The 27,424-nt window shown below is 42.1% G+C and overlaps 1 protein-coding gene across 3 annotated transcripts in view; it reads left to right on the top strand.

The window, feature by feature from the left end:
- FMNL2 (formin like 2) overlaps positions 1-27,424 on the top strand; it is a 304,966-nt gene that overhangs the window by 197,914 nt on the left and 79,628 nt on the right. For all 3 annotated transcript variants that reach the window (XM_040644919.1, XM_040644915.1, XM_040644925.1), the window contains exons 3-6: positions 5,895-5,975; positions 11,188-11,264; positions 20,047-20,130; positions 23,137-23,289. In XM_040644919.1, the coding sequence (XP_040500853.1) occupies positions 5,895-5,975; positions 11,188-11,264; positions 20,047-20,130; positions 23,137-23,289 (395 nt within the window). The remainder of the gene's footprint in view (positions 1-5,894; positions 5,976-11,187; positions 11,265-20,046; positions 20,131-23,136; positions 23,290-27,424) is intronic.

Genomic DNA, 27,424 nt, shown 5'->3' with positions numbered 1-27,424 from the left:
GCATAATGATGGTGACATCTAATTCATCCCGAAGGGCGTTTCAGCAATTTTGGTAGCTCTGCTGATACACTACTGAACTAGAGCCAATGACTCTGTGACAATCCCAAACAGGGGGAGAAACTCAGCAGTCAGTGTGTCTCCCCAGGAGCCATTCATTTCCCAGAGATTTCCTGGATTTTCAGATGTCTCGCTATAATTTCTTTCCTTTAACCTCAGAATATTAAGGTATAAGATAAACTTGACTGAAATTCTGTTTGATTTTGGAACTGCTTCTCCAAATACAATTTATGGAGCGTAAATGCTTATAACATGCTTGTCCTGAGTCCAGCTGACACCAAATTAACCTCAAGTAATTTCTTATGTAATTATACACATGGATTGAGAGGATTCAAAGGATCAGAAAGTGTTTTGCTGGATGAATGGAGTGCCCAATTCCAAACTTTTATGCAGAAAGGCTTTCAGTGACAAACTTTATTAGATTTAGGTGGAGAAAGGAGGGCATGGAGGAAGGCTCCAAAGAAACAGTTGAACTGCTTAGAACCTAAGGTTGCTTGCCTGTCTGATGAGAAAGGCCATGTTGCAGCTTCGCTGATGAGTTCCATTTACTGTGACTTACCTAATTAACCCCGTATCTCCCTGTCCCAGCCCCTGCATTGAGTTCCTTTAGAAATGGCCTGGTTTTCCAATTTGGGCTGCAGTAGACTTGAACCTAGTCATTAAGCGGAATCCATAAATGCTTTGTCTTTTCCTTATCTGCAGGGCAGGCCTATGCGTGGCAGGGTAACCTTCCTGGTGGCCAGCGAGGGGGGGGAGGCTTGCTAGCATAAGCTTTAGTAGATTGAGTTAGTGAGAAATGTGTAATTGTGGAAGTCACTAGGCAGTTTCAGAGCCAGGAGAGATACCATATAGGCTTGTCAGCAAATGTCCTTTAGCTATGACATTAGTTTGGCTGATTTATATCTAGCACATACATATTCCCAGTACAACATTGACAATCTCTTTGCTTGCTTTTAAACTTGAAAAACTTACCCCTAATTTATGAGAGATGTGACTTGTGTATGACATCTAGAAGAAGTTAAATTCCTTGGACATTATTAAGGACTGTGTGCCAAGTGTTCTCCTATATACTGGAACTCAAAAGAAAAATAGAACATGTTTCTACCTTTTTAAATAAAGCTTTTATTCTATCAAAAGCAAAATGAGCACATTTACTATGGTGTCGTAGAAAGAACAAGAATCAGAGCGTCAGAAAGCTGAATCTTTGATTTGATGTGTGTGTGTCTGATTTAAGGTAAATCATTTCATCTCTGAACTTCACTTCCCCCATTTATAAAATGGAGGGGAAATCTACTTGCCAGATAGAGAGGCTTGAGTGAGTTAAGAGGTCTAGAGAATATGGTCAACTATAGAGTGTTACTCAAAGATAAGTGAATGATGCTTGAAAAACAAAAAGTGCTGCCCCAGATGGAAAGGTGATTGTGTTCTTGGGCTGGCATTAATAGAGTCGTTTTTAGCAGTGAGAAGAAATTTTCAGATCATTACTAGAGATATTAATTTCTAAGTGTCTAATTCATTAAAATGAAATACTGGCAATTGACACAGCCGCTTAATGAAGATTCTGTGATTATCGAATGGGAGGGTGACCTGGCTGTGCCGTGTCGCCCCATTGATCCCTTACCTCACCTTGTGTGTCCCTTCGTAAGTTGCGCTCTTGGTCTCAGAGGAGGACCTTCCCTGATGCAGGAGCACCTTTCTCCCCTCAGCAGTGTATGAGTAGCTGCACTCCCTTGCTAAAGCCTCTGAAGAAGCTCTCAGGGTCCACGTGTGGGAGAATGTGGGGGTAGTGAAGCCTCCAAGACCGCAGATACATCTAAATGAGGTGCTGCATGTGGCAGCCTGCCTTGCCTTGGGGGAGCCTAGGTTTGTTCCCTCCCACACCGAATCCAGCACAGTTCATGGCCTAGTGTCCTGAATGTGAAGAAATAACTTCGGGCTTTTTGCTTTGAATGCTTATGAAGAATGATTAAAAACCGTAGAGTGACTGTCATTTCCCATCCAGAAATGTTCCATGAGGAAAGTTTGATCACACAAAGAGGTAAATGGCAGGAGGGCAGGGTGACGGGATGCTATATGATGAGATGTTTAGAAGGAAGTTTGTGTCTCAGAAGTTCTTCCAAATGGCATCAATTCACATCGACGAATCACCATGATTAGAGAATATTTTTTATCCCTATGAATAATATTTCTAGGTAACGGGACTTGAGTTGAGGACTTCATTTCATTAAGCTACTCACGTCAATGATGTTGAGCAAGCACGTAACTAGTTATTGAAATTAGCCCGTGGGATCTAGCAGATCTGGAAGTGAGGGTGATGGAAAACTGCCAGCCAAGGCGTTTATGGGTTTCAGCGCAAAATCTAAAATTCTAATATTTAGAGAAAAAAATGGTTAATTTAAATAAATATGATGCCAGTAATCCTTCTAAAGTCCTTCGAAGTAAATGTGTTTTGGCAAGGCGCTGACATTCTCCAGTATATTCTCCCAAATGTTTCTATTGTCCAAATGGCTGTATTGAAGACACGGAAAGAAAAGGTTTGGTGAGCCAGATGCTGAATTTATAAACAGTAGTTCCTTTTGAGATTAGATGAACAACCGCAAGTTTTAAAGAAATGATCAGGGCTTTTGTATCCTTTCTCCATACCAGTTTTATTTAAATCCCTGGAGGTAGGTTGAGTTTTCTGAGCAGTAGATATAACGTAGACTTACAGTGTTGTGAAGCATCAGGTCTCTTCACGTTCTGTTTTTGGAAACACGTTAGTAAGTTATTCAGACAAGTGAAAAATGTGACTAAAACAATGGCAAATTTTGATAAGCACATTTGAGAAAGTATGTATTAATTATAGACTTCGTCCATAATTTCAGGGGAATAATTAAAAGGAAGTACTTATAGGACCAATGGATGTCTATTTTTGAGAAACTCCCTGGGTCATGACCATCTTGAGTAGGAAATGAGAAAGGTGCATTTGTTGGCAGTCAAAAGTGGGATTCACTAATTGAGGGAATGCCAACACGTTATATGTGCTAGTCCACAGATTTCATTATTTTATTTTATATTTTTGAAGGGTGGGGCATGTGAGTGGGGGCAAAGGGCAGAGGGACAGGGAGGGAGAATCTTAAGCAGGCTCCACACACACAGCGGAGCCTGTCATGGGGCTCGATCTCATGACCCTGAGATTGTGACCTGAGCTGAAATCAAGTTAGACACTCAACCAACTGAATCACCCAGGCACCCCCAGATTTATTATAATATTGTTATATATAATATAATATGTTATTATAATAAATACAGCTCTTCTGTTGTGAAGACAGGGCCTAAAACAACAATCATTAGATGTCTTTCAGCAACTGTCTGCAGATTCAATTTTAAGTCCTCAAGTATCTACTACTTTAGCCAGAGTTAAAATTCATTGAGCTTTATGTGTTAGGGACCTTTATGAGGTAGGAGGTGTTTGCTGTATAGTAGAAGGGAACACAGAGCTGTCCCTGCTCATAGGAATTTTCAATATGGATAATTGGGTTGGATTTTTAGAAAGCATATGTTTTCTTGATATCCTAATGTATCTCTAGCAACACAAGGTTGGAAATAATAACTGACTTCTAGATAGCTTATCAGTTCATTTTTTGGAGTGTTTTGTGATTATTTTAGTCTTCAGCTGGGCTATTGCTAAAGCCCCATTGCAGTTGGATCCTATCTGGTCCTTTAGTGACGTGATGGTGATTTAAAACAAAACAGAACAAAACAAAAAAAACCAGGCTTTATACACAGACCATTTGATGGCATTAGAAATGTCAAATACTTATGAATTGTTATTTAGAAATTGGTTGCGGGGCACCTGGGTGGCCCAGTCGGTTAAGCATCAGCCTTGGGCTCAGGTCACGACTGTCCTACAGTCCTGCCTCGGGTTCCCTGCTCAGCGGGGAGTCTGTTTTTCTCTCTCCCTCTGTCCCTCTCCCCAGCTCATGCTCTCTCTCTCTCTCTCTCCTCTCAAATAAATAAAATCTTAAAAAAACAGAAATAATATGCTGATCTTTTTGTTAACAGCTCTGTTGAGATTTCATTTATATACTATGAAATTCCTCATTTTTAAATAAAGGGGAAATATGGACAGGTGTCTCACTACAAGTCTCTTCCCTCTATTTTAAAGCATTTTAAAGAACAGAACATATGTTTTCACTAATAAGATGATCTTTTTGATAAAATGAGATGATCTTTCAGCCTTTCTAAATCTGTGATCAAGCAAGACTTGAGCGGACCAGGAAGGATGTTGTGGTTCCCTATTTGGAGAAATACAAGTTTGTAGGGGATAAACACATGCTTAAACACGCTGGCCAGTTGTTGGTGTTGTGAAGTACTCAAAAACTCCATTGTGGCATAAGCAATAATCAGTTTAAAAAGAATTATTAGAAAAGCATCTTTTCAGGTTGTAGGTAGAAGAGATCCTGATTAAGAATTGTTTTGATTTCATGACAAATCTTAGTTTTTCCTTTTAGAGCGAATTCATTTAAACTTGTATGTGTGTGTGAAATGTAGCATAGGTCCAGAAAGAGTTGTGAAACCTAAGAAGAACATAATAAGTAGGATAAAGCCAGTGCCTATGTAACTACTACATGGATGAAGAAATAGAACCTTGCAGCCTCTTGGGATCACTGGGCATTTCCCTTCCTCCACTTCAGACCTCTGTCATTTTAATGCTAATCCTCTCTTCCCCCACCCCCTAGATATATATGTATGTATCAACAAATCAAACAGCTTATGTATGTGGCCCTAACCATTAAAGTTTAATTTTGCCTGTCTTATAAATCCACAGAAATGAAATCACATTCTTTTTGGCTCAACATCAGGTTTATAAGATCCATCCATATGGGACCATGCAGTACGGTTTGTTCATTTTTGTTGGAATATCATATACCATCACATGAACATATTACAAGCACTTACCCATTTTATAGTTTGTGGGCATTTGGGTCTTACCCAGTTTTTTACTAGTGCTTATTGTGCTGCTTTGGACACGATGGTCTGTAAAACCTGATACACACGGGCATGAGTTTCTCAAAGCGCGGTGTCTCCATGCACAGCCTCAACATAAGACTTGTTAGTGATGCCACTTGTCAGGTCCAACCCCAGGTGTACCTTCAGATACCACCTTGGGATATATATTCTATCTTTATATGCTTATTTCAGTGACTGTGCCTTTGCTAAAAAATATTTCTGGGTCTTCTAATTTGGAACTGCCTCAGGAACCCGTTAATGATCACGTACGTCGTCTGTTCTCATGCAGATGGTCACATGCTCACTTGAGTCTCTTAGCAGTAGGCTCATTACTCATTTTTGAAACAAATGGTTTTTATCCAGTTTGCGTCAAGGTTTTGGTATTTTCGAGGAGTAACATTCAACAGGATTTGCCCACACTGAAGACAGCCCAAAGAACGTGCAGTGGACTGCAGACGCGCTGAAAGCAACTGCGGATACCGGTTGGAAAGATCACTGTTGCTGAAGTGAGGGCCGTGGAGCCCCACGGACATGGTGGCACAAACCCCAGAGGAGGGCAGGCGCAGGCTCAAATCCATTCGTACCACTGGCTAGCTGTGTCATCTTAGGGAAGCAGTGCATTTCTCGGAGCTTCATTATTCTCCTCTGCAAAGCGAGGATAATAACATTCACTGTAAAGATTCAAAACCATTCACAAGCCCTGCCGATACGTGAAGGTTAGCTGCAGGGCCACACCCGTGCTGTGACCGCATTGCAGCCGTGGGCCACCCGTGTTAATCGGTTGGAGTGTGCCGATGCTCATGCCTTCGTGGCTTTCATGCTTTTTACGTTTGTGCTTCTTGCAGGAACGATTCCAGGTGAAGAATCCTCCCCATACGTACATTCAAAAGCTCAAAGGGTATCTGGATCCAGCTGTAACCAGAAAGGTAAGATGGATTGTTTTCACTCTTTGTTGTCACTTCCTCATGAACGTGCACTGGAGGGGACCTTCCTTCCTCTGCACTGTAGCCTCTGCCGGAGCGTCCAGGAAACCAGTCTCGGGAGACAGACACCATGAGAAAACAAAGAAGAAAGCCAACCTTCTCCGCTAAGGATGGGTTTGAAAGTGCTCTCCCGAGACGGGAGTCCTGTACCTCTGATGGTTAGTGAGTCATGGCCATTTCCAGTTACACAGGGCAGCGAGTCCAGCCCGGAGGTGTTCAGGCCCCTGGAAAAAGCAGCCGCAGCAAAGGGAATGCTTGTCTTTCACGCCTTGGTGCCTTTCCAGAGGCCTTGAAAAATCGCTGGGGCTTTGTCATCCCAGCTGTGCACTCACATCCTGTGTTGATGCTATTCGCAGCTTCCCCCGGCCTCACCCTGCCCCTGGCCCCGCGAAGGTAAGGAGAGAATAGCTGATCCCATTCTCAACTGACTCTCTCCTTTGACGAACAAGCCGTGCTTTGTGCAGCCACACAATTGGTTTAAACCGATGCCTTGTGGTAAAGCATGTAGCCTGGCACAGCCCCTCGGGCTGGGATCGGTCCTGGGATGTCTCAGCACCGAGCTGTCCTTGCTCAAAATGGGTACGGGCGCTCTGCACCAGAGAGCACTTGTTGTGGGGGTGGCCTTCCACAACTCCTGCTTTCAAGGCTGCGGCAAAGATAACCGGAGCTGAATTCCCTCTGTTGTTTTGGGCTGTGACTCATGAGAGCAGAAAGGCGCACTTTTCCTAGTTTCCCACTGTCTCTAAGGCTCTTATAATTTTTTAAAAAATCTTTTTCTTCTGCTTCTACTCTGTCCGTCTGCCCCCCCCCCCCACCCCCAACACACTGCCGCCTATCCAAAAAAATCAAGCAAACGAGAACAGGTATCCCTTCCTTTTCAAAGTTTCTTGGCCTTTTGTCCTGTGGTTAACACAAGACCGGCAGAAGAAATACAACCTGGAATGATGATGGTGACAGTGGGCTGCAGACTTTGCCGTCGGTGACACAGCATATGTGACCTGACTGTGGCGTAGCCTTCTCTTCGAAGAACGTACCTGTCAAAGTATCATAATATCTCCCCCTCACAAATATGGCTCACACATGTTTCTTTTCTTAGAATAGCTTCTGTCCGGCCCCCTAAATGAGACAGCTGCCTAATTCTTACCTCTTTCTTGTCTCCTTGCCCAAGGATAGAGCAGCCTTCAATTTCATCACATTACAGAGGGTTAAATGAAGGCACCCCCTCCGCAAAATACACTCCAGAAAAAACCAGGAGGTTTTTGGGGCTGTTTCTTTTTAAAGGAGCAGCAGGATTCTATTTTAGAAATATTTTCAGAAATCCCCCTGCTTGTAAACCCTTGGGCTGGATGGCTCGGACCCCAGCCTTCCACACACTCCTCTGGAGCCGAGTGAGGCGAAACCACCGGTGTTTGTGCACAGACTGAGTGTCCTCTCACACACAGTGCATTCCACCCCCGGGTCTCTCCCTGTTCGTCAGACTCTTAGGAGAAAGGCGAGCATAAGAAAACTCCCCGAGAAGGCTTCTGAGTCCATCCCCAAGTGCGGTAAGGAGGAGATGCTTGGAGGGAACAGCAAGCTGTCTCCTGGCACAGTTCTGGTTCTCTTCTGGAACAATTTTTATTCCTGGGTTAAGCAAAGGATGTAAAACAAATAAGCTGCTTAGTTTTGCTCCATTGCACATAATTTACTAAAGGACAAAGACAAGGATATCTGTTTGGGCTGACCTTGACTCCTGCAATCTCGGCCCCAGACCGCGTGTGTTCATATCAGTGGCCTGGTTCCGTCTGTGCCTTGCTTTTCAAGATCAGTCATTTAATTGAGAAAAAAAAATGGATGCTGGCTCAACCACCCCTGCTTTAGTAAGATTTCTGTCAGGAGCTGGCAGTAGGAAATGATCTGGTCGACTCAAGCCTAGGAAAGGAAATTTTGCTTGGAAAAAGGCACAGCTTGCAGTTAGGATGAGTTTAAGATTCTCAGCTATACTACGGCAGGGAAAAAGGAAGATTTCAAATCCGGGCTTTCAATTTTAACCAGTCTAGGCTGAGTTGTCCTCCCTTCACTAGGTCTGGAGTCCTTGGATACTTCACTCATTTATCTTTTGTTCACATTGAATAGAAGATATTTAATTTGCTGTCTTCTAAAAACATTTCTTGAGCATATTCTATTTAGATTTTCTTCTCAAGTAGTTTTAAGTGAAACCGTGGAGTGCAGGGATGGAAAAGACTAAATCAGATCTCTCTGCGAGCAGGACCCTCCAGAGCAGTGTCCTCCCTGAACACCGGGCGGTGCGAGTCTGTGGTCTGGGGGGAAGTGCCCAGGCCTGGCACGGAGAAAGGCTACGTACAGACCGTGAAGAAAGAAGGGGGGGTTCTCTGCAGGCCGTGCGATCGTGAAATGAACCTTACTGCGTGGATCTTGGGGGCTCATCCCTGGGCCTGCCTTTTATGGACAGGGCAAGGGGAATGGTGCACACGGCTCGCTGATGGGACCCCCTCCTTGTCGCGGCCCCCCACAGGCCTGTGATTTTTCTTTGCAGTGTCTTGAAGCATGCTGAATACGTTGTCGAAGTGCGGAGCGTTAGCAGTCGTTGTTTATGTGTTAGGTGAGGTGGGTGCCAAGGCTTCTCCATAGTCCCGAGTCCCGCTGGCGATCGAACAGTTCCCGAGAGAATATAGTACAGGGGCAGAGTTAGGTTCGTTCTGTCTGTTATCATGGAGTTGCAAAAGCCCAGTGGCTCTCAAGAAATGTTATCTGCTCCTGTTGTCATTCCTGGTATCGCCTAGCGTTTTGACCGAGGTCCTCTGTTTTGATACACGCGTCTTGGTCCTTCAGCAGATCCTCTTCTGTACGCCTTTGTGTCCTCCGTGCTACGCTGGTGCCCTTGTGGCTCATGAGAACCTTCCCCTGAGGACCCGCGAAGGCCACCGGGAACCAGTCAGAACAGTGCAGGAAGCACAGCTGGGAACACTGAGCTGCTTTCGAAAGGCCACCGAGGCAGACGGTCTGAGACCTGTGGCTCTGATATGGGAATGGCCTCGCTGGAGCAGCCAGCACCCCTGGAAGTGGTTTCCTCAGCCGTGTGGCCAGGGAGTCGGCCTCATCAGCAATCCTCATTGCTGGAAAGCTCTCCAGGAGACACTGGGCTCCGATGTCCCTCCAAAGGATACACGACTCTTCTGTCATTTCTTGACAAAAGAGGGGAGTGGCTCTTTTTTCATAGCATCGGGGATGCTTTTATTTCCTATATCTGACTACACCTGGATGCTAACAACCGAGAAAGTCTTTGGAGTTCTTTAAGAATGGCAGCCAGGGGGAAGCTGTGAGACTCTTGGCTTCCTCCTGGTAAGGAGCAGCTGGGTGGAGAGGAGAAGAGGGTGATAGGAGCCCGCCCATGCTGAGCAGGGTTCCATTCTTCACTGGGACTCCAGGGCCTGCCTGTGGCATGGCGTGGCCTGGCTCTTCCCACCCCACATCCCGCTTTTCCAGCCTTCCTCCGTTCCTTCCTGTCCTTGGATGCCTTCATCTGTGGACCTCGATGACTCTATTTCCACTGCAATTGTGGCAGCAGAGGAGAGGGGTCCCTAATATCCTGAGCTAGAATTCTCACAGCCTTTTCCTGAAGACCGTGTCACATGCAGGTGGTTTGATTTTGTAGAACAGAGAGCATAGAACTCTCCTTAGAAGGCACGGCACATCAAATGTCCTACTTCCAGAGTGGCCTAAAACTTCGGTTACTATAAATAATTTCTGGAAGAAATTGTGTTCCTGAGAACCGATGTGCGTCAAGACCCAGTGATACGTGGGGAATCTTTAGAGTTGAGAGGATAGAGAAGCACGCATTTGCTGCCAGAAGGGGATTCGTCAAAGAAAGGCCGAGGGAGTTCTGGAACGATTGGTGGGATTTTGATGAGCCAGGGAAGGAGGAAGGGCATTCTGAAAGTAGGAGGGACCTTCCAAATGAGGGCTCATGGGCAGAGGTAACGCCGATTGCTTATTTTTGGGAAATGTTAGGTTCTGCAGAAAATAATTAACAGAGCAGTCCTGAGATGGCTACCTTAGAAAGGCCAGCTTGCCAGGGTGGCTCTTGGTTGGCAACTGGGAACTTGGATTTCAAGAGAGTTCATAACCTTTCCTGATAAGAATGATTCACTGTGCCAGCCATATGGTGGGTGCTGAATGCCTTTCTTCTTGAAGGGAGCCTGGACTTTCAGTATGTTCTAGGCAGAGAATGCTAAAGTGACCAGTTCCCAGGAAAAACCCTGCACTCAGTCTCTGATGAGCTTCCCTGGTAGACCGCATTTCACAGATCCTATCATCTGTGACTCCTCTGGGAGAAGACTGTTGCAAGCTTTTATCTGGTTTCTTCTGGACTTCACCCCATGCACCCTTCCCCTTGTTGATTGTACCTTGTATCTTTTTGATGTAATAAATCCTAACCATAAGGACAGCTATATGCCGAGTCTTGGGAGGGAGTCTTAGCAAATCATTGAAACTGGGTTGGGAGAGTCTTAGGGACCCCAACACTTAGACATATTGGTGAATGTTGTTGTAGGACAGGGGAAATAGTCTACTTACTCAAAGAGACCTAGTACGTGAAATAAATTTTTCCCAGTCCTTTCTCATAAGCTGATTTTCCTGATAAGAACAATTTATGTCCTTTGCAAAAAGAAATGTGAGAGAAGACCACTTTACTTTTTTATTTTAACATTTTAATTTAAATTCAGTTAATATATAATGTATTATTGGTTTCAGAGGTAGAGTTCAGTGATTCATCAGTCTTATGTAATACCCAGTGCTCATTACATCACACGCCCTCCTTAATATCCAGCACCCAGCCACCCCATTCCCCCCACACCCCTCCCCTCAAGCAACCCTCAGTTTGTTTCTTATGATTAAGAGTCTCTTATGGTTTGTCTCCCTCTCTGATTTTGTCTTGTTTTATTTTTTTCCTCTCTTCCCCCGTGATCCTGTTTTGTTTCTTAAATTCCACATATGAATGAGATCATATGATAATTGTCTTTCTCTGATTGACTTATTTCACTTAGAAGCCCACTTTAAAAGCAGAGATATTTTCATGTTGGGGTAAACTTATTACAAATGGCACTTGTAGCAGTTGATAAAATGTTGTGTGAGAATATGTGTTCTTGAATTCTAGAAATTCAGACGGCGTGTTCAAGAATCCACACAAGTGCTAAGAGAACTGGAAATTTCTTTAAGAACCAACCATATTGGGTAAGTGTGCCCATTTAACATTTTCGCTTTAAGGCTTTTGGACACTTCATGAAGTGACTGAATCATATCCAAAGAATTAAGCTTTCTTGCTGATCGTTCTAAGTTAAGAAACTGAGGTTTAGATGGGTGGAACCTTTGTTAGTACTTGCATTGCTCACTGTACAAGAATCCGTAGAAGCACAGCAGTCTTCGATTTGGGCTATTTATAACAATCCTAAAATTCTTTGCTTGGATGCAGTGACAGTGCTTTGTCTCGTGTGCGTGTGTGTGTGTGTGTGTGTGTGTGTGTGTGTGACCATTCCTGGCAAATCAGGAGCTCCCAACAAGTAATGAACTGTGAGATGCTGAAGGATCTCTTGGTCATCCCTGCAGTTCTCCAAGCTTGTTAGTTGAAGCTGCTTCATTGTCCTTTCCTCAGTTCCAGAAGGGAAGAGAAGTGGGAGTGATGTCACCTTGCACTCCTCATTGCGCTTAGTTGTTCTGAGTCTCTTCGTCCTGCACCCCTAGATTTTTATGACTGGGAGAGTAAATCCACTCCAGAAAGTAAAGTTTGGGGAATCTCAATGCTAAGCATTTCTAAGAGTTTTTCATGCGACTTGCCTCTAGCAAGTACAACTTTATTACATTCTCCCTTACTCCTAGAAGGGCATAATTGCACAATACCTTAGAATAAGGTGGTTTCTCTCCGTGGTAGGATACCAAGTAACCTATTTTGTAGCTTTAGTTCTTCCTAAAGGGCCTATTGAACATCCAGCAAGTTATGTAGCCTCTCTGTATTTTGATTCTTTGAATTTAACAGCGGGAAGACTGTTAAATCTACAGATTTTAGATCTTTCAGGACTTTCTCCTGTGACATTCTTTGCAGGGCTATTGGAAATGAAGTTTTGCATGTACGTTACGCTATAGTTTTATAGATTATTCTGTAAAATAAATGTACTACATAAATGATAGTTCTACTTCAGACCGCGTTAGGTGTAAGCCAATAAAGTGGTTAATTTCCACAGTTATTTGATACGTGATGAAGCTTGGGTGAGAATGTTCACCTCCTAAAGGATAACTTTGCACATTTGTCACCTTGAGAATGAAGTATTTGGAAAATAACTGATTTCTAAAGTTGATAATCACTTTGTCTGAGAAAATGGGCTGTCAAACAGTAGATCATAGAATCATGATTTTAGAACCAGAAGAGAAATTAAGGATTCCCTAGTTCCTCATTTTACAGATGGAAAGCATTCAGGACCAGAGAAGGTGAGTGACTCCTGCAAAGTCTACGTCTGTACAGCTCAGGTGCTAGGGTTCAAAATGCTATGTTGTTTTTCTTATGTAGTTTAATCTGGCAGTTCTTTCCCGGAAAGGAAGTAAGGTAATCAGGGCTCTGGGATCAAAGCAATGAGGCTTGTCTTTTGGGGGTGAAAGTAGTGGTGATTTAATATAGTTTGGCATCCAGACTTGGGAAATTCAAATACTTTCCAGTATTTGGGGATCAGGAACTAGATTCCATTTTGTAAGATCCAACCCTGTACTGTTGGCACTTCTTCTTGATTGACGACGGTGGAATGAGCTGCAGCCAGGGTTTCTACAAATTGTCAAGGAGCGTTTCTTCAAGCATTGCTGAAATAACGTGAAATTGACCATCAAATACCAATGCAAGACAGTCGTTTTCAATACAGAGTTGGCTGAATAGAAGAGCCCTGGTTGGGCTGGAGCCAGTGGAAATCTGTAAGCAATCGGGGTGGTGTGCTGTTTCGGATGCTATAGGCATGTTGAAAGATTCTTACATTTCTTTCATCTTTAGCATCTGAAGTTTCCCTTTGTCCACCACCGATGTGTGAGACTTTCTGAAAGCTTTGGCTTTAGCAGCAGAAACGTTCATGGAGGTGCATTGTCTGGTTGTATGCAACCATTTATTGGCGTAGCCTTATATGGAAGGAAACCACGCACCAGGGTTTTGACCTGTCTCAACTGTCCTGAAAACCCAAGCCTGAGCTGGACTCTTAACTCTGATGGAGACTAACTCGCTTGACCTCATTTGATTGGGAAATCTTCTGAATTACTCAATAATGTGAAGATAATCAATTACTACAGTGAGGAATTTGTGGAATGCAGTGGGTTATCTAAGGGGTTCATAGATTTTATTGTACTTTGAGGTACCATAATAGAATGGTAATTGGGTGCCCGTTTGTCTTATGGAAAGAGAGATCTTGGTTCAGATTTTTGCCATGCCCTTGATTAGTTATTAAGTTAGACAAATTACATAAATTCTTTGTATTTACTTACCATGTGACCTAAGTTAACTTCTCATCTATAAAATTAGGATAATAGTATTTACCAATAGGAATGTTGCAAGGTTAAATGAGATAATTTACAAAAGACCTAATATAGGGTCTAATACATAGTAATTACTCAATATGATAACTATTGTTGTTAGGCTTGTTGAAAGTAATATTTAATAAATCAATAGTATGTATCTCTAAGGAATTCCGTACAGAGATTGTTACTTTGTCTGCGATGACCCTGACACCTAGGAGATTATGATTCCCAGAAATTAAAAGGAAGAATTACATTTAAAAATCTACTTGTCCTCAAGAAGTTATTTTTGGCACACGCTTGTGTTTTAAGCTTAAAGTCTGGGGCTTTACTGAGATAACATTCCAAGCTTCAGCTTTGTCAAGCAAAGGGTTTGTTCTGAGTTTTGATATAAGCCTAAAATTCTATAAATGGAGCAGTCTTCTGAGAAAGAAAATTAATTTTCTTTGAGCCAAATTGAAATAAGAATTATATTAGAAAAAAATCTTACTTACTCTTAGGAACTATAATAGTAGAGAAGAATTAGATTATGACTTATCCAAACCCTTGAAATGACTTGAAATACCACTGAAAGGAGCCAACTGCAGTGTGAGCAGGCAGATGTCATGATATTTTGGATGTCAGGGTGGTAAGATGCAAGGGGTGGTGATGGTGGTGAGCCGGACAGGTTCCTGGGCTTTATTCCGTGGCACTGAGCTGTACGTTCTCTCTCCTTGCAGGTACTTTATTTTAATAAAACTCTCCATTATGATAGTAGAAAATTGCTTCTCGTCCTGAGTATGAGAACATAGGGCTTCTGAAAGATGCTCATTTCACTTTACCTCATTGGAGCTGAGAGAATGGGCCTTAGGTTGTGGGAGGAATGTGCCAGTTGGCAGGGACGAGGTTTGTACAAAGGGGAAGGAGCCCGGGGAACTCTCAGTGAAGGTCTTCCCTCCTGCATTTCCCGGTGTCTTGGTGAACCGGTTCTGGCGGGGCCAGGCCAAAAAATAAGAGAGAGAAGAGTAAGGCTGGTTTTAACAGGTGTACAACATGTTTGGGGTATGTGTGTATCAAGCTACCCTATGATTAATTCATTCTTAGATGTTGATTCTTAGAAATCCTCAAGATTATGATCTTGTTTATTAAACATGTTCAGTGTGTTATTTCTTAGGAAAATCTTTTTATTATTGACCTTTCCTTCTGAGCCTCTGTTTTATAGATGAGGAAACTAGTCACCTATTATCTCGCTCCAGTCCACATAACTGAGAAGCACTGAGATTTGAACCTAGATATGTTCGGATGTGATCTAAACCAGAAGTTACTAAATATTTTTGATTTCAGGACTCCTTTACTCTCTTAAATTATTTTGAACCCTGATACGCTTTTGTTTATGTGAGTTTTTTTCTCTTAATGTTTACCATATTGGAAATTTAAACTGATAAATGTTAACTTTGCTTATTCAATAAAATTTAGTATTTCTTTTAAAGTAAATAATATAAATCTATAAATACAAAATAATAAACATAGCACAGACAACATATTTTGTGAAAAGTAACTATTTGCCCAAGCAAGAAGGAAAAATTAGTGACAAGAGTGGCATTGATTTACATTTTTACAAATCTTTTTAATGTTTGGTTAATAGGAGGCAGCTGGTTTCTGATTTCTTTGCATTTGACTTGTAATATGTTGTATTTGTATGTGAAAATGTATATGGAGAAGACTCGGCCTTATACCCATACCTCACGTGTAAAATGTAGTTTTTTAAATAACCTTTTCAGATTATTATGTCTCTTCTTTGATAGTACACCATCCTTCAAGGAGTGGTAATTTCTTAGAGTTACTTGCAATGTCGAATCTGAAACACTACCAAAGAGCTTTTGTCCTTTGCTAAACTAAATTCACAGTGCTGTTTTGGAAATTGAATAGGTCTTTCTACCCAGGCATAATTTTGGGTAATATCATGAATTGGTCATTTGTAAAATATTGTTTCACTGAGTTATTCTGATCTTTTGAAAATCGAGACATTTTATTCTACAATATAATAACAGTTGCATTCATTAATAATTACCAGTCTCATCTGAATATACTTTTAAGTATTGGGAAGTTGTCAAGCTTGTGGTGGTCAATACAAGCGTTCCAAAATTTTCATTTTTTTTGGTTGAAACCTCAAATTTCATCATGGACAAATACTGTAGGTTGTTTTCCTCGAAATGACAGGCTCACTTTATTCACTTTTGAGAAAATGTCTGCCAAACACCCAAACAGAATAACCACAGTTGTCAGTCACTTTACATTTCACGTAAAAACAACAACTAGTTCAGTCTGTGACTCAAACAACTGCACAGGTGCTTTGCCTGGAGACAGTTGTGGTACTAGGGTAGGCAGTGGAAGTGCTTTATGTGGCCTTTCCATTTTGTCACATAGAAAATTTTAAAAGGTATAAATTCAAGGCATAAGCATTAATAGAAATCCGTAATTTTCATTGCTTCATTTAAGGACAGTTTCAAGTGAAGCTGGCTTTTTGTTTGCCTTGCCAGTGCTTGGGGTGAGAACACAAGTTAAGAGGTGTAGTTTTTGCAGCTGCAGTTTTATGCTCTATTCCTTTTGAACCATCAGTGCGGGTGCCAGCACTGGGAAGAGCCACTACTATCTTAATAATTAATGAAAATCGTTGTAACTTCACAACCCCCTCAGAGGGTCTCAGGGCCCCCTAGTGCTGTGTGGGCTGCCCTGAGAACCATCTTACAACGCTGTCTTGCATAGATTTGGTTGCTGATGCTGACTCTGGGGAATGCTTACCTTCTTTCTCTTGCTTCTCAAGATTTTTTTCTTTTTCTCATGATTTTCCAGCAACTGCAGTTTCCACCCTGCATTAGGAGCACCTTTCTAAGGAGACTGGCAAAGGGAATTCACCCCTTGTCCCTTTATCTTGTGATCTTGGGTCTGCTTTGCTTGATCTTAGAAATTTGAGCCAGGAAGGTCCCTTGAGACTTCATTTTCTAGATCAGAACAATGAGATTCTAAAATTGGCGGGTGGGGGGGGGGGTTGTAGGAGGCCGAGGGAAACCAGCAGCTCTGAATCAGCTTTGACCTGTCTACAATAAAACAGTGACTGTTGCATCTGCACTTAGATCCCTTCCTTGAACAAGATTTTTTTTTTTCCAGAGCTATTTCTCATTATCATGGTTTCTTCCAGCTCCTGAGCAGCTGATTTGGAATTTGCCTAATTCAAATTTACAACATATGGTATTTACACTGAATCTGTGGGGTACTCAGTAAGTGATGCATGCTGTTGGAGTCAGAAATAATTCTAGTTTCCAAAACCTATAATCATCCCATTTGAAACGGTGTGCATATTGGCAATATGTAAAAAAGTGTGTGCAGAATGCACGGAAGTGAAAAAGGAGGAACCCTAAGTTTATGGTATGTCATTGCAGGATCACCTGCATAGATCTGCATAATGGGACATCCATTTTTTTAATGCCTTTAGATTAAAGATACCGCTTTGAAAGTTGCCCATTTTTTCATCTTTACCCATTTTCTTTCTGTATTGTTTTCCTTTCCCCAGAAGTGGACTCTCACCTCTGTTCTCTCCCACACACAATATCCCAAGCGTGGCGGGGACAGGGATTGAGAGGACAGGGGGGAAAGGTGAAGACTTCTTTTTCCCCCTGTAAATCCGTAGCTTTTTTGCTGCAATGACTTTGCAACCTGGTTATCATTTGACAGGGGGGATAAGGTAGTCGGCCATGGTGGATTTTTATCTTACTCTTTCCTAAATCACCTCGGGGTGTCTGGGCCAGATCAAAGACCCAGGGAACATCTCAAGGCTTAGAAAAAGAGGGTCAGCTGTGTGACATCAAACCTCTCAGAGGCAGGGCATGTTACACTCTAGCCGACTTGCTAGGAACTGTGCACCTTGCTCCTGCCCTTCACTCTGAAAGTTGGTTTTAAGGCACTTAGGCTCAAAGTCAGCAAGTGAGGGTGGGGGAACCTCTGAGGGTGTTGAATTGAAGAAAGAGAAGCTAATAATAGTCTTTATCCCTCAATCAAAATATATGCACATTAGCATTTCGAGTCAAGAGAATTGTGGCTCTGATTGTACTTGGCTCTTTCCTTCCCTCCCTCCCTTCCTCCCCCCCCCTTTTTTTTTTTTTTAATTTTCTAATCTGTGAGTCATTTGCCTCCTATCTATTTTGTGCTAAACTTCGTCAGTTGGAGGTCCAGGAGGTGTCCCGGACCATCTCTACTCTTTAGAGGCCATGTGTCTGGGAAGTCAACCAGAAGGCATTACAATGGTGGTGGTTCTTAACTCCTACCCTGGAGTGTTTTTATGAGCCACTGGGATAGAAAACGTAGACCCGAGACTGCTCTGAAGAATCTGGAGCGGAGGGTGACTTTGCATTCTAAAATGAATACCACCGCACCCAGCCCCGGAGATTCCTGCGGCACACCTGCCACTGAGGGCCAGTTTCAGGGGTGCAGCCAGAGCCCATAGGCTAGACCCGCGGAGAAGCCTTAGAGGAGCTGTAAGAAGCTTGAGTTCCAAGAGCAGCTAGTCAATGGATTTCCATAGTGAGTGCCAGCCTTTCTTTAGTCTCCTTCCAGTTATAAAAAGAAAAATTGATTTTTTTTTTTTTTTTACTATTTCTAGGCTTCTAATTATTAGCACTTAAAAATGTCCAATGCCTCCTGAGATCTAGTTGTATAGGGAGAATAATTCAATCAACCGAAAGTACCCGAGACAGACGGCCGGGAGCTGGTGTATGTGGTGGTTTGGAAGGGAAGCTTCAACAGCACCAGCTCTTGCGAGGCCCGAGGGGTGGTTCTTTGACTTGCCGCTCTAGGTCTCTCTTAAATTAAAGGTTATTTGCTTCCATGTGGCTGTGTTGGGTGCCTACATTTTGTGAAAGCCTGCCTGAGGCACTTCGGGGAAAATAAGCGATAAGTGATAAACCGATAAACCGTCTGCTTTGTTTGCTGCCTGCTGGGATTACCTGCAGGGCTGGGTTTGCATCCTGGAGACATGGAACTATGAGAAAGAACGGAAAGAATGGGCTTGAGGATAAAATAAACAAAGAAACAAAAAAGTAAAAATAAAAAGGAAAAAGAGCCCCCAAACAGAATTTTTAAAACAGGCATCCTGAGTCCACCAGACTTTTTTTTCTTCCTTTAAGACATAGATTTTAAGGGTTGCTCAGCCTTAAAGCTGACAATGCGATGGTCCGGCCCTTGTTCTAGTAACTTACAAGACTGGCTTCCACAGTAGCTATTGTGTGCACAGCTGGTGGGCCTTTTTTTTTGCTTGGTGCTTATGGAGGAAGGCAACCAGTGTCGGAATGCATTTGGCCGATGTACCTCAAGTTCCATTTCTGTGGTTGTAGCAGACCTTCTGACTTATTATCTGTTGAAGTTTCAAAACTAGAGAAGGTTTAATCAGGTATCATACATTCTTTGAAGAGGAATGCCCTGGAGGCAATCTGTAATGGGGGTAACAGGGGTTTATCTTCAATACCTGTAGGTTTGGTTTGGCCAGTCTGCTTCATCTTTAGGATTATTATGAAGTGCAAATGGAAACGAGTAAAAATTCTCAGTGAACTGCATTCAAACCCACCATTCAAAGGCAAGGTGATACTATTTAAAATGACTTAACAAAAAGAAAAAAAAAAAAGAAAACATGGTATGTCATGTCTTGGCTTTGCCAATGGTATGTGGTGCCTGCAAGTTTTTAAGAGGTTTTAACATTCATGGAAAAAATTAAGCAAATCATTATCCCTATTGAATTTCCAGGAGCCCCTAAACACTGGTTTCTCATTGGCTAGTTGAGTGTTTTCTATGGCTTGTGTTCCAAGAAGGAGTTGAATGTGGATTTGGAATCACGCCTGGATTTCAGTGCGTATGTCGTCACGTCCCAGGCCTGCCGCGTTCCCTGTGCAGTCTTGGCTCCTTTAACGGGCTGTGGGTCAGTTGTGGTGGAAAATGTACATTTAGCAAGTTCCTTTTTTAGAACACTTCTTACAGGTTATCTTAAGTCCCCTAAGTAGTAAAATAAATGCAAGGGAGGTGCATGGATACCTTTTGCCCCCTCTTCTTGCACATTGAAATGCTGTGGTTGTTGGTAGTGGGGTTTGTTTGTTTGTTTGTTTTTACATTTTAGAGTGTGTGGGGGTGGGGGAGCAGAGGGAGAGAGAGTCTTGGAGCAGACTCTGAGCTGAGCTGACACTGGCTCCATGCCAGGACCCTGAGATCCTGACCTGAACCCAAACCAAGAGTCAGATGCTTAACCGACTCCACCACCCAGGTGCCCCCCAAATGCTGTGGTTTTTTTTAGTTGCCCTCTGGAAAAGTTCCTACTAGGTGTGGTGGAATCTAGGCCTTCCTCTGTTACTCCCTTTCGGTGAATGTTTCTCGCAGAACAGTAACAGTGTTCACTGGGCTCTCATGGCAAAGCATGTGATGAACCTCTGTAATAATTGTCTTTATTTTTTAACAGATGGGTCAGAGAGTTTCTGAATGAAGAAAACAGAGGTCTTGATGTTCTAGTGGAATATCTATCATTTGCGCAGTACGCGGTAACGTAAGTAAAACTTGGCTCGTTGGCTTTTGAATTTCATGTGGTCACAGAATTTGGAAGTGAGTGGCAAAATTATATATATACCTCACCGAGGGGAGAAACCAAAAGCAGATGTAGTAAGGTTTAAGGAGGCTTGTTTCTACTCAAGTAACTAAAAGCAAATTATATCATCATTATTGGAAATGCTTTTAAGGCAGAAATAAAACAGGGGAGTAAAAATCACCCTTAGAGTAGAGTCCTTATTTTAAAAAGTGCTTTCTTTAGTGCTCAGGTTACAGATGTCCATATGGTAGAGTACCCTGGCAGTCATTGAAAGAGGTGTATGGTATATTGTTAAGTGAGTAAAGCAAGACCCAGAAAAGTAACTTTCTTTTTGTTAAAAAAAATTATGTATATGTATGTGTATATTTGTATGTGCTCGCAAATGCAGAGAAAATGATTGCAGATATACCAAATCTAGTGGGATTGGAAGGAGTAAACAGGAGGCTTTCCTTTTTTACTTTATATGTATTCGTGTTGCTTTGACTTCCCCTTCATAAAGGGGGAAAATTGCAGCAGAGCAGGAAAGAAAATCAATTTACTTAACCTTGTTTTTTGTTAATTCATAAAATTTTCCCATTTGCTAGGCTTCTGGAAGGATTTACAGCAGAAAAGAAAAGTGTACATTTGGATGAGACATTCTCTTCACCTTTCCTTCTTTAGTCAAAGAGTATTGCGGTATCCACAGATTCTCTCCTTGCTCTCTCTGACACACACACACACACACACACACACACACAGATTGAGGAAGTAATACTGTATTTTTAATTTGACCGGAGGACATTTGGGCCCAGGTGGTGCTTTTTCCCACCTCAATGCTACTTTTAAAAGCAGTAACTTGTTTTTTATATTGCATCACTCCAAAGAAGTTCTAAGACTTAACCAGATGTTATAATCCTTAGCACTTCCTTGAGAATTCATGAGGAGGAAGCTGTAATTACTCCTCGCTAGTGGATGTAGGAATTACAGTATAAACTGAAACTGGCTTGATCAGTTTCAGGTTTGATATCTCCTGTATATGATATGGAATAGAGTAAGAAACACCAATTGACAAGTTCTTATCTTTCTAAGAAATTGTCCTCTGAAATACAATCCTAGTTTTTATAGTGTGTTCTTCCAAAGGTTGTTTCTTATCTATGTCCATTGTGTCAAAAACTGCTAACCTTTCTTACACTTCATATTATATGACAAAACAATATTACCCTGCTGAATCATTTAAAATCTGGAGAAAGAGTTATGGAATTAAGGAAGAGCTAAGAGACTTAGTTGTAGTGGAAAAGGATGGCATGCTGTGTATTAAATGTTCGCTGTGATTAACCTTTTACCTACATCATAGTAGAGCTTATGCACCCAGTTTTCCTAGATGTACCCTCACATAAGACTAATGGGAAAAGGAGGTGCTACCATGAGGGATTTCTAGGTGCGGTGTAAGATCAAACCCAGCAGAAGATAGGAATCCAGAGCTTTGGTTTCCTTCTTCTTCTTCTTTTTTTTTTTTTTTGACATTAGCTTTACATTCTCTGCTTAGTCGTTTTGGTTTTGTGTTGCTTTATTTAGATAAATTATATGGAGAGACATAATTTATGTTCTTTCTTAAAACTAATGGGCTGAAAAATTTCATACTGTCCCTTGGCTTGTGACCATTGCCTAGCCCAGGTAATGTGAACCAGCAGGCTCGTGCTTTGTTCCTAAAACAGGACACTTCACCAAGGTGTGTGTTTCCTTCTTCTGCTCTGTGAGGTGGGCGAGCTGAGAGGAGCATAAGCCCATGGGACAGCCTGACAACATGAGGGCTTCAGGGTGACTTGGCGAGAGTGTCGATGACATGGGTGATCTTGGGTGTCGCCTAGGCTTACCTTCTCCAGTATCAGTTGTAGGTTTCTATTTTTAGCATTTAAGGATGTGATTACTCAGTCCCACCTCTTTTCTGTTCAGGTCTGTGTCCTTCATCCAAAGGCGTGACAAAATTGTCAGATCCATTCACTGACCATCCGTCAGGGGCTACCGCCTGGATTGGTATTTAATAGAGGGACAGCATTGCCTAGTTTACAGATGATGGTTCTAACAAAATATTTTATTTTGGCAATGGTACCCTTATAAAAAGTCATCCTTGTTATTGCCAGTATGTATTGTTACTGTCTCTTCTGCAATAGCTGCCCAAATCTTCCGTCTGATATTAATTAGAGCTGCCTTCGGTTTATTCTCTGTCTGATCAGGTGTTGCTGGGTGGAACTAGAGGTAGAAACAATTGATAAAATAATTTTTTTTGAGAAGGCAGAGCTCCTCTCTTTGGGAGGGGAAAATGCATAGAAAACAAAGGCCTGGCTGTTTAAAAATTTTGTTCCTAAAATTATACAAGAATGAGCAACTTAACTTGCCATTTATTCTAACATGGTCAACATGAGTAATAACCTCAAAAAATGTGAGAGAAACACCAGTCCTGCTTTAAAGAGCACCACATTGAGAAGAGATTCCAAAATCAAAGCAAATCCATAACTTTGCAAGTAATGTATCACATATGGTTGGAAAAGTACACTTGCCAACACACTAGGAGAAAATGCTCAGTGAAAATTGATGGGTAGGAATAAATTAGTATAAGCCTACACATTGACTTGTTAAAGCAAAATGAAGACAGCTGTAAGATCCTTCCTTCCCCTTCCACCATGGCAGTGTTAGCCATTGGTAAGTTAGTAAGCCTTGTAGTAAAATACAAATAATAACATTACTATTTATTTTTTCCTATTGTTTGACTCTTCTTTTGCCTTGCCTGGTGTTTGTCATTTTGGATTTTCAAAGTGAACTCTGAGTCTGTGGAAATTCTTTCGCGTTGCCTTTTCGGTTTCCTTTGTTTGCGAGGACTACCTGTCGTCGGGTGCGGATGCGTCATAGGAAGGAGCAAGTTACGCACATTCGTGTATTTGCGTGACCGTGCACTTTTAAGTCTTCAGTGGCATTTCTCTTTTGTTTTAGTTTTGATTTTGAAAGCGTGGAAAGCACTGTGGAGAGCTCGGTGGACAAATCAAAGCCCTGGAGTAGGTCCATCGAGGATCTGCACAGAGGGAGCAACCTGCCCTCCCCCGTGGGCAACAGTGTGTCCCGCTCAGGAAGACATTCTGCGCTGCGGTGAGTTCCGTGAACCAGGAGGGAGGCGCGTGCGGTAGGCGGCGCTGGGACCGCAGAGCGCCTCGCTTGCGTTGCCGCTCCTGGGCTACGCGCTGCTGTTCTGTCCACACGGCACTTGGTCTCCAACGGTGCCAATGAGAGTTTCTTCAGGACTTCATGGGATCATCACTTGGGCAATACTCTACAGCGTTAAGTAGTTTTCGGGAAACACCACACTTCATTCGGCGCAGGAAGAGAGTTCTGCTGCGGAATGATAGAACGCAGCGGACTCGAGAGACACGTTTTCAAAACCGGGGAGATGCTGACTTCGTGATTTAGGCTCTGTTTTCTGGGTAGAGGCAGCACCTCTTGAGATTTGAGGATCTCAGGAATTCCTTATGGACTCTTCATACTCCCCTCCCTTCTTCCAGTGTAGCTCAGGTGTGTGTTCTGTGGGACGTGTTCTTAGAGGTGCAAAATGCCGTAGTGATCATTTTTATTGATTAAATGCTTTTAGGCAGTGTTCCTTTGGTTAGGTGTGCTCAGTTGTCAACCTTTTGTTTCCTCCTAAGGATTCCTTCTCTAGTCTTTTGTGGCTGAATTACCACCATGCTAAGGAAGGTTGGGTGCTGACCATCTGTATGACTAATGGGTGTAATATCACTGAGATTGTTTATTCACTTATACCTATAATCATTCACTGAAAAATATTTTTGAGCTTCTGTTAATTTAGCAGGCACTGTAGTTAGAGGCAAGGTGTATGGATGGGTAAATCAGAACTCCTGCCTGTCAAGATAGAGATGACATCCAGAGCAGGTTCATAAATAGTCGAATAAAAATTTTATTAATTAGCCCCCCTTCCCCACTGTTGCTTATTCTTTGTAGCTTGAAAAATTTATGTCACTTACTTTAGGCTTGATTTGGCAAGTGACTGTTGTTCCTGTCAGTGTTGAAGATCCCTGTGGGTATGGGTCATTCCTAGTAGGGTCTCTGTGTCAGATTGTAAATCAGTGAAAATGTGGCTTGCAGACTTTTCATATTATTAGTCTTTTAATTACCTCTTGTCCCTTTGACTTGGGTTTTGGTCATAGAAAGTTAATATCTCAATAATGAAGTTCAGTTTTGCTGAAGGGTTTGACATCTGAATACGATGCTTCCAATCAGCCATTCAGATTTTCCATGTTTGGATATGCCAAAAATATTAATGGGTGTTGAATGGTTTAATAATAATGAAGAGCAGTCCTTTGGTCCGTCTCGTGGTATTTGCAACAGGCCAAGAGCTATATAACTAGCTACCCTGTGTCAACTTTACATGCGGACAAGGCTGATTTGGAAGTTGAAGAAAGGCCAGTTGTGCATGAAGAATTCCCTTAATGACCTTTGTATGTGAGTGGAAAGTCTTACAGTAGTATAGATATAATTATATGTAAGAAATTTAATTGACAAAGCACATTTTAATTTGCTTTTTTAATCATTTCTTACCTGGAATGTATCACCTATTGGCCAGCTACCACCTCAATAAGGATTCATTTTTCTGATTATTAATTTGTTAGGCCTAATTTTGAGTTACTGTTCATTGAGAGCACATTGTTTGTGGAAGAGTGGAGGAATCAGTAAAATATGGGACTGTCTTTGATTCGAGGAGAACTGTCGTCCTGTGCTCTAGAAGTCATGGTACAGGGACATCCGTGTCCAGCCTGACTTGCTTGACAGTTGGCTCGAGGTAGATCTCGCTAGAATTCATTTTAAATTGGAAAAATAGACTCAAGGGGTGCCTGGGTGGCACAGCGGTTAAGCGTCTGCCTTCAGCTCAGGGCGTGATCCAGCGTTGTGGGATCGAGCCCCTCATCAGGCTCCTCTGCTATGAGCCTGCTTCTTCCTCTCCCACTTCCCCTGCTTGTGTTCCCTCTCTCACTGGCTGTCTCTATCTCTGTCAAATAAATAAACAAAATCTTAAAAAAAAAGAAAAAGAAAAATAGACTCAAAGTGTAGAGATAAACCTGATGAAAATGCTATTCTGAGAAACTCAGAAAGTATATGACCTTTCTGGTTGGCAGATGTGCTAGAAGATGACCAACTAAGAAACCAACATCACATTCTTCGCTCTTGTGTTTGAACAGTTTCAGGCTGAGGAACGGAACATTGGGATTTTCTTTGACTCTTCCTTCATGGTTCTAGTAACCCAAGAAAATCAATGTGGCAGTAACTTTCATGCCCCTATTGACTTGAAGCTTAGTCTTTTGTTTTTAAACAATGTATATCAGTGATAGTCCAGCTCGTGTGATTCATGGATTTGTGCCTGGATTCTAATTCTGTATTTGGTCATTTGATAGCATCTGTGACTTAAAAAAACAGAAGCAAAACAAAAAAACCACCCCAGCAATCAGAAGTACAGGCATACGGTACATGTTGCTTTTCATATACCCAAAGATTGTTTACATTTTTTTTTCTCTTCCTCCTCCTCCTTCTCTCCCCTTTTTTTCTCTGCTCCCCATACTTCTTTCACTTTTTGCCTTTCTTTTTCTCGTCCTCCTGTTTCATTCTGCCATCTCCTAATTGTCTTTGCCTGCTCTACTTTGTCCTTTCTCATCCTCCTGTCTCCTCCTCCTCCGGTTCCGTTCATTTCTTACACCACCACCAGACTGGTTTCTGTGCCTGAGTATCTTCAGTTCAAATGCCACCAGAGCTGCTTCTCCCCCTGTTGCCTCTGGAGCAGCGTCAGTTTACACACTGATGATGAGGCTTCAAACCGGCAAATCTCGTAAGTCATGGGTGAACATGACGCCCGCGAGAGCTCGTAGTGCATGGTGGCAGGGTGTCGCGACTGCTCCCCATGTTGTAATAGGATAACCTCATGGCTCACCATCACCCTGCACTGGGATAAAGCCCACAGCCTTTTCAACTTTGATGCACTCTGTTATCATATTATGATTACTCAGTTTAAGAATTTGACCCTCTGAGGTGTATTGTATTCATGTTATAATTTTTTGGGAAAGCATAAAAGGCTATTAATTCATGTTCTGTAGCTTATTCTGGTAGCTTTGTTCGATGGGAATATGTCTTCTGTATCCAAAGGCAGATTTTAGTTCCCTTGTCTTAATCTCCAGATAACAATGTAGGTTCAGTTATCTTATCCTCTATCACTTGGCAAAAAGTGTTAGTTAAACTTGGAAGAGGAAATGAGATTTCAAGAAATTTAAGACACTTTATAAATGGGGCTTGATTAAAGAAAAACTGTTTCTTAAAGAAAATTTTAATGTTGATGCACACTCTCCTCTTTGTATTCAGACTTTATTTTTCAGCTATTTAAAATGGATTAATAAGAATCTTAGGACATGACATTCATCTTTCATTATATCAGCTATTAGATTCTGTGTTACATGAATTTGTCAGCTTGGCCAGCGGTAAAAAGGTTGACATTGTGCGGTCTTGTAACCTTAGAGTCTAGTGTGTAGAGCTGGGCATTGTGCGGTCTTGTAAGCTTAGAGTCTAGTGTGCCTTCAGTTCAGATTTCTGTTCACGGGGCTGTAGGTCTCGCTAAAGTAAGTGCTGCCATATATGCAGGTGTGTACGTGCTAGATTTTTTAAGACAAAGGCTGTATTAATTCAGATGTAAGAGAAAGTAATTTTTAATTTTTAAGAATGATTACTTCATGCCATTAGACTTAAATAAGGAGTGACATAGACAGTAAATAAATGTTTTGAATTCTTAAAAGAAATCCGTGGAGCACTACAAGCCTGGAGGAAGAGGTCAGATCTTAACTAGGACTTTGGGTGACGGCCAGAGTTGATGTTTGGGGTGAGGAAAGTGCTTCTGGTGGAAGTAGAGTGAAGAAGCATGAGATGAGCAAAAGCTTGCAGCAAAGGTCAGGCATGTAACCTGTCCTTTCTGGAGCAGAAGCTTTGTGATGGGTAGAGGGTGGTTTAATGGAGAGATTGGATCATATACATCCAAAGCTGGAAAGGCCTTGAGGGTCACCCCAACTGACCCTTCCCAGGGTGATGAGGAAACCAACACCCACATTTCCTCTAAGATGTTAACTTCTATTAGTATTTATTCCTAAGATCCCCCAGAACAAATTTCACTGTTTTTCCTGGGGTGATTATCTTAAAGGAATGACATTTCCTGAATAGCATCATTCTGTTGACCACTTCT

The sequence above is a fragment of the Ursus maritimus genome, unplaced genomic scaffold (genome assembly GCF_017311325.1).
Source record: "Ursus maritimus isolate PB19 unplaced genomic scaffold, ASM1731132v1 scaffold_1, whole genome shotgun sequence".
In the NCBI taxonomy this organism is placed as follows: domain Eukaryota; kingdom Metazoa; phylum Chordata; class Mammalia; order Carnivora; family Ursidae; genus Ursus; species Ursus maritimus.
The sequence above is the reverse complement of the archived record's forward strand: the minus strand, read 5'-3'. Positions and strand labels throughout refer to the sequence as shown.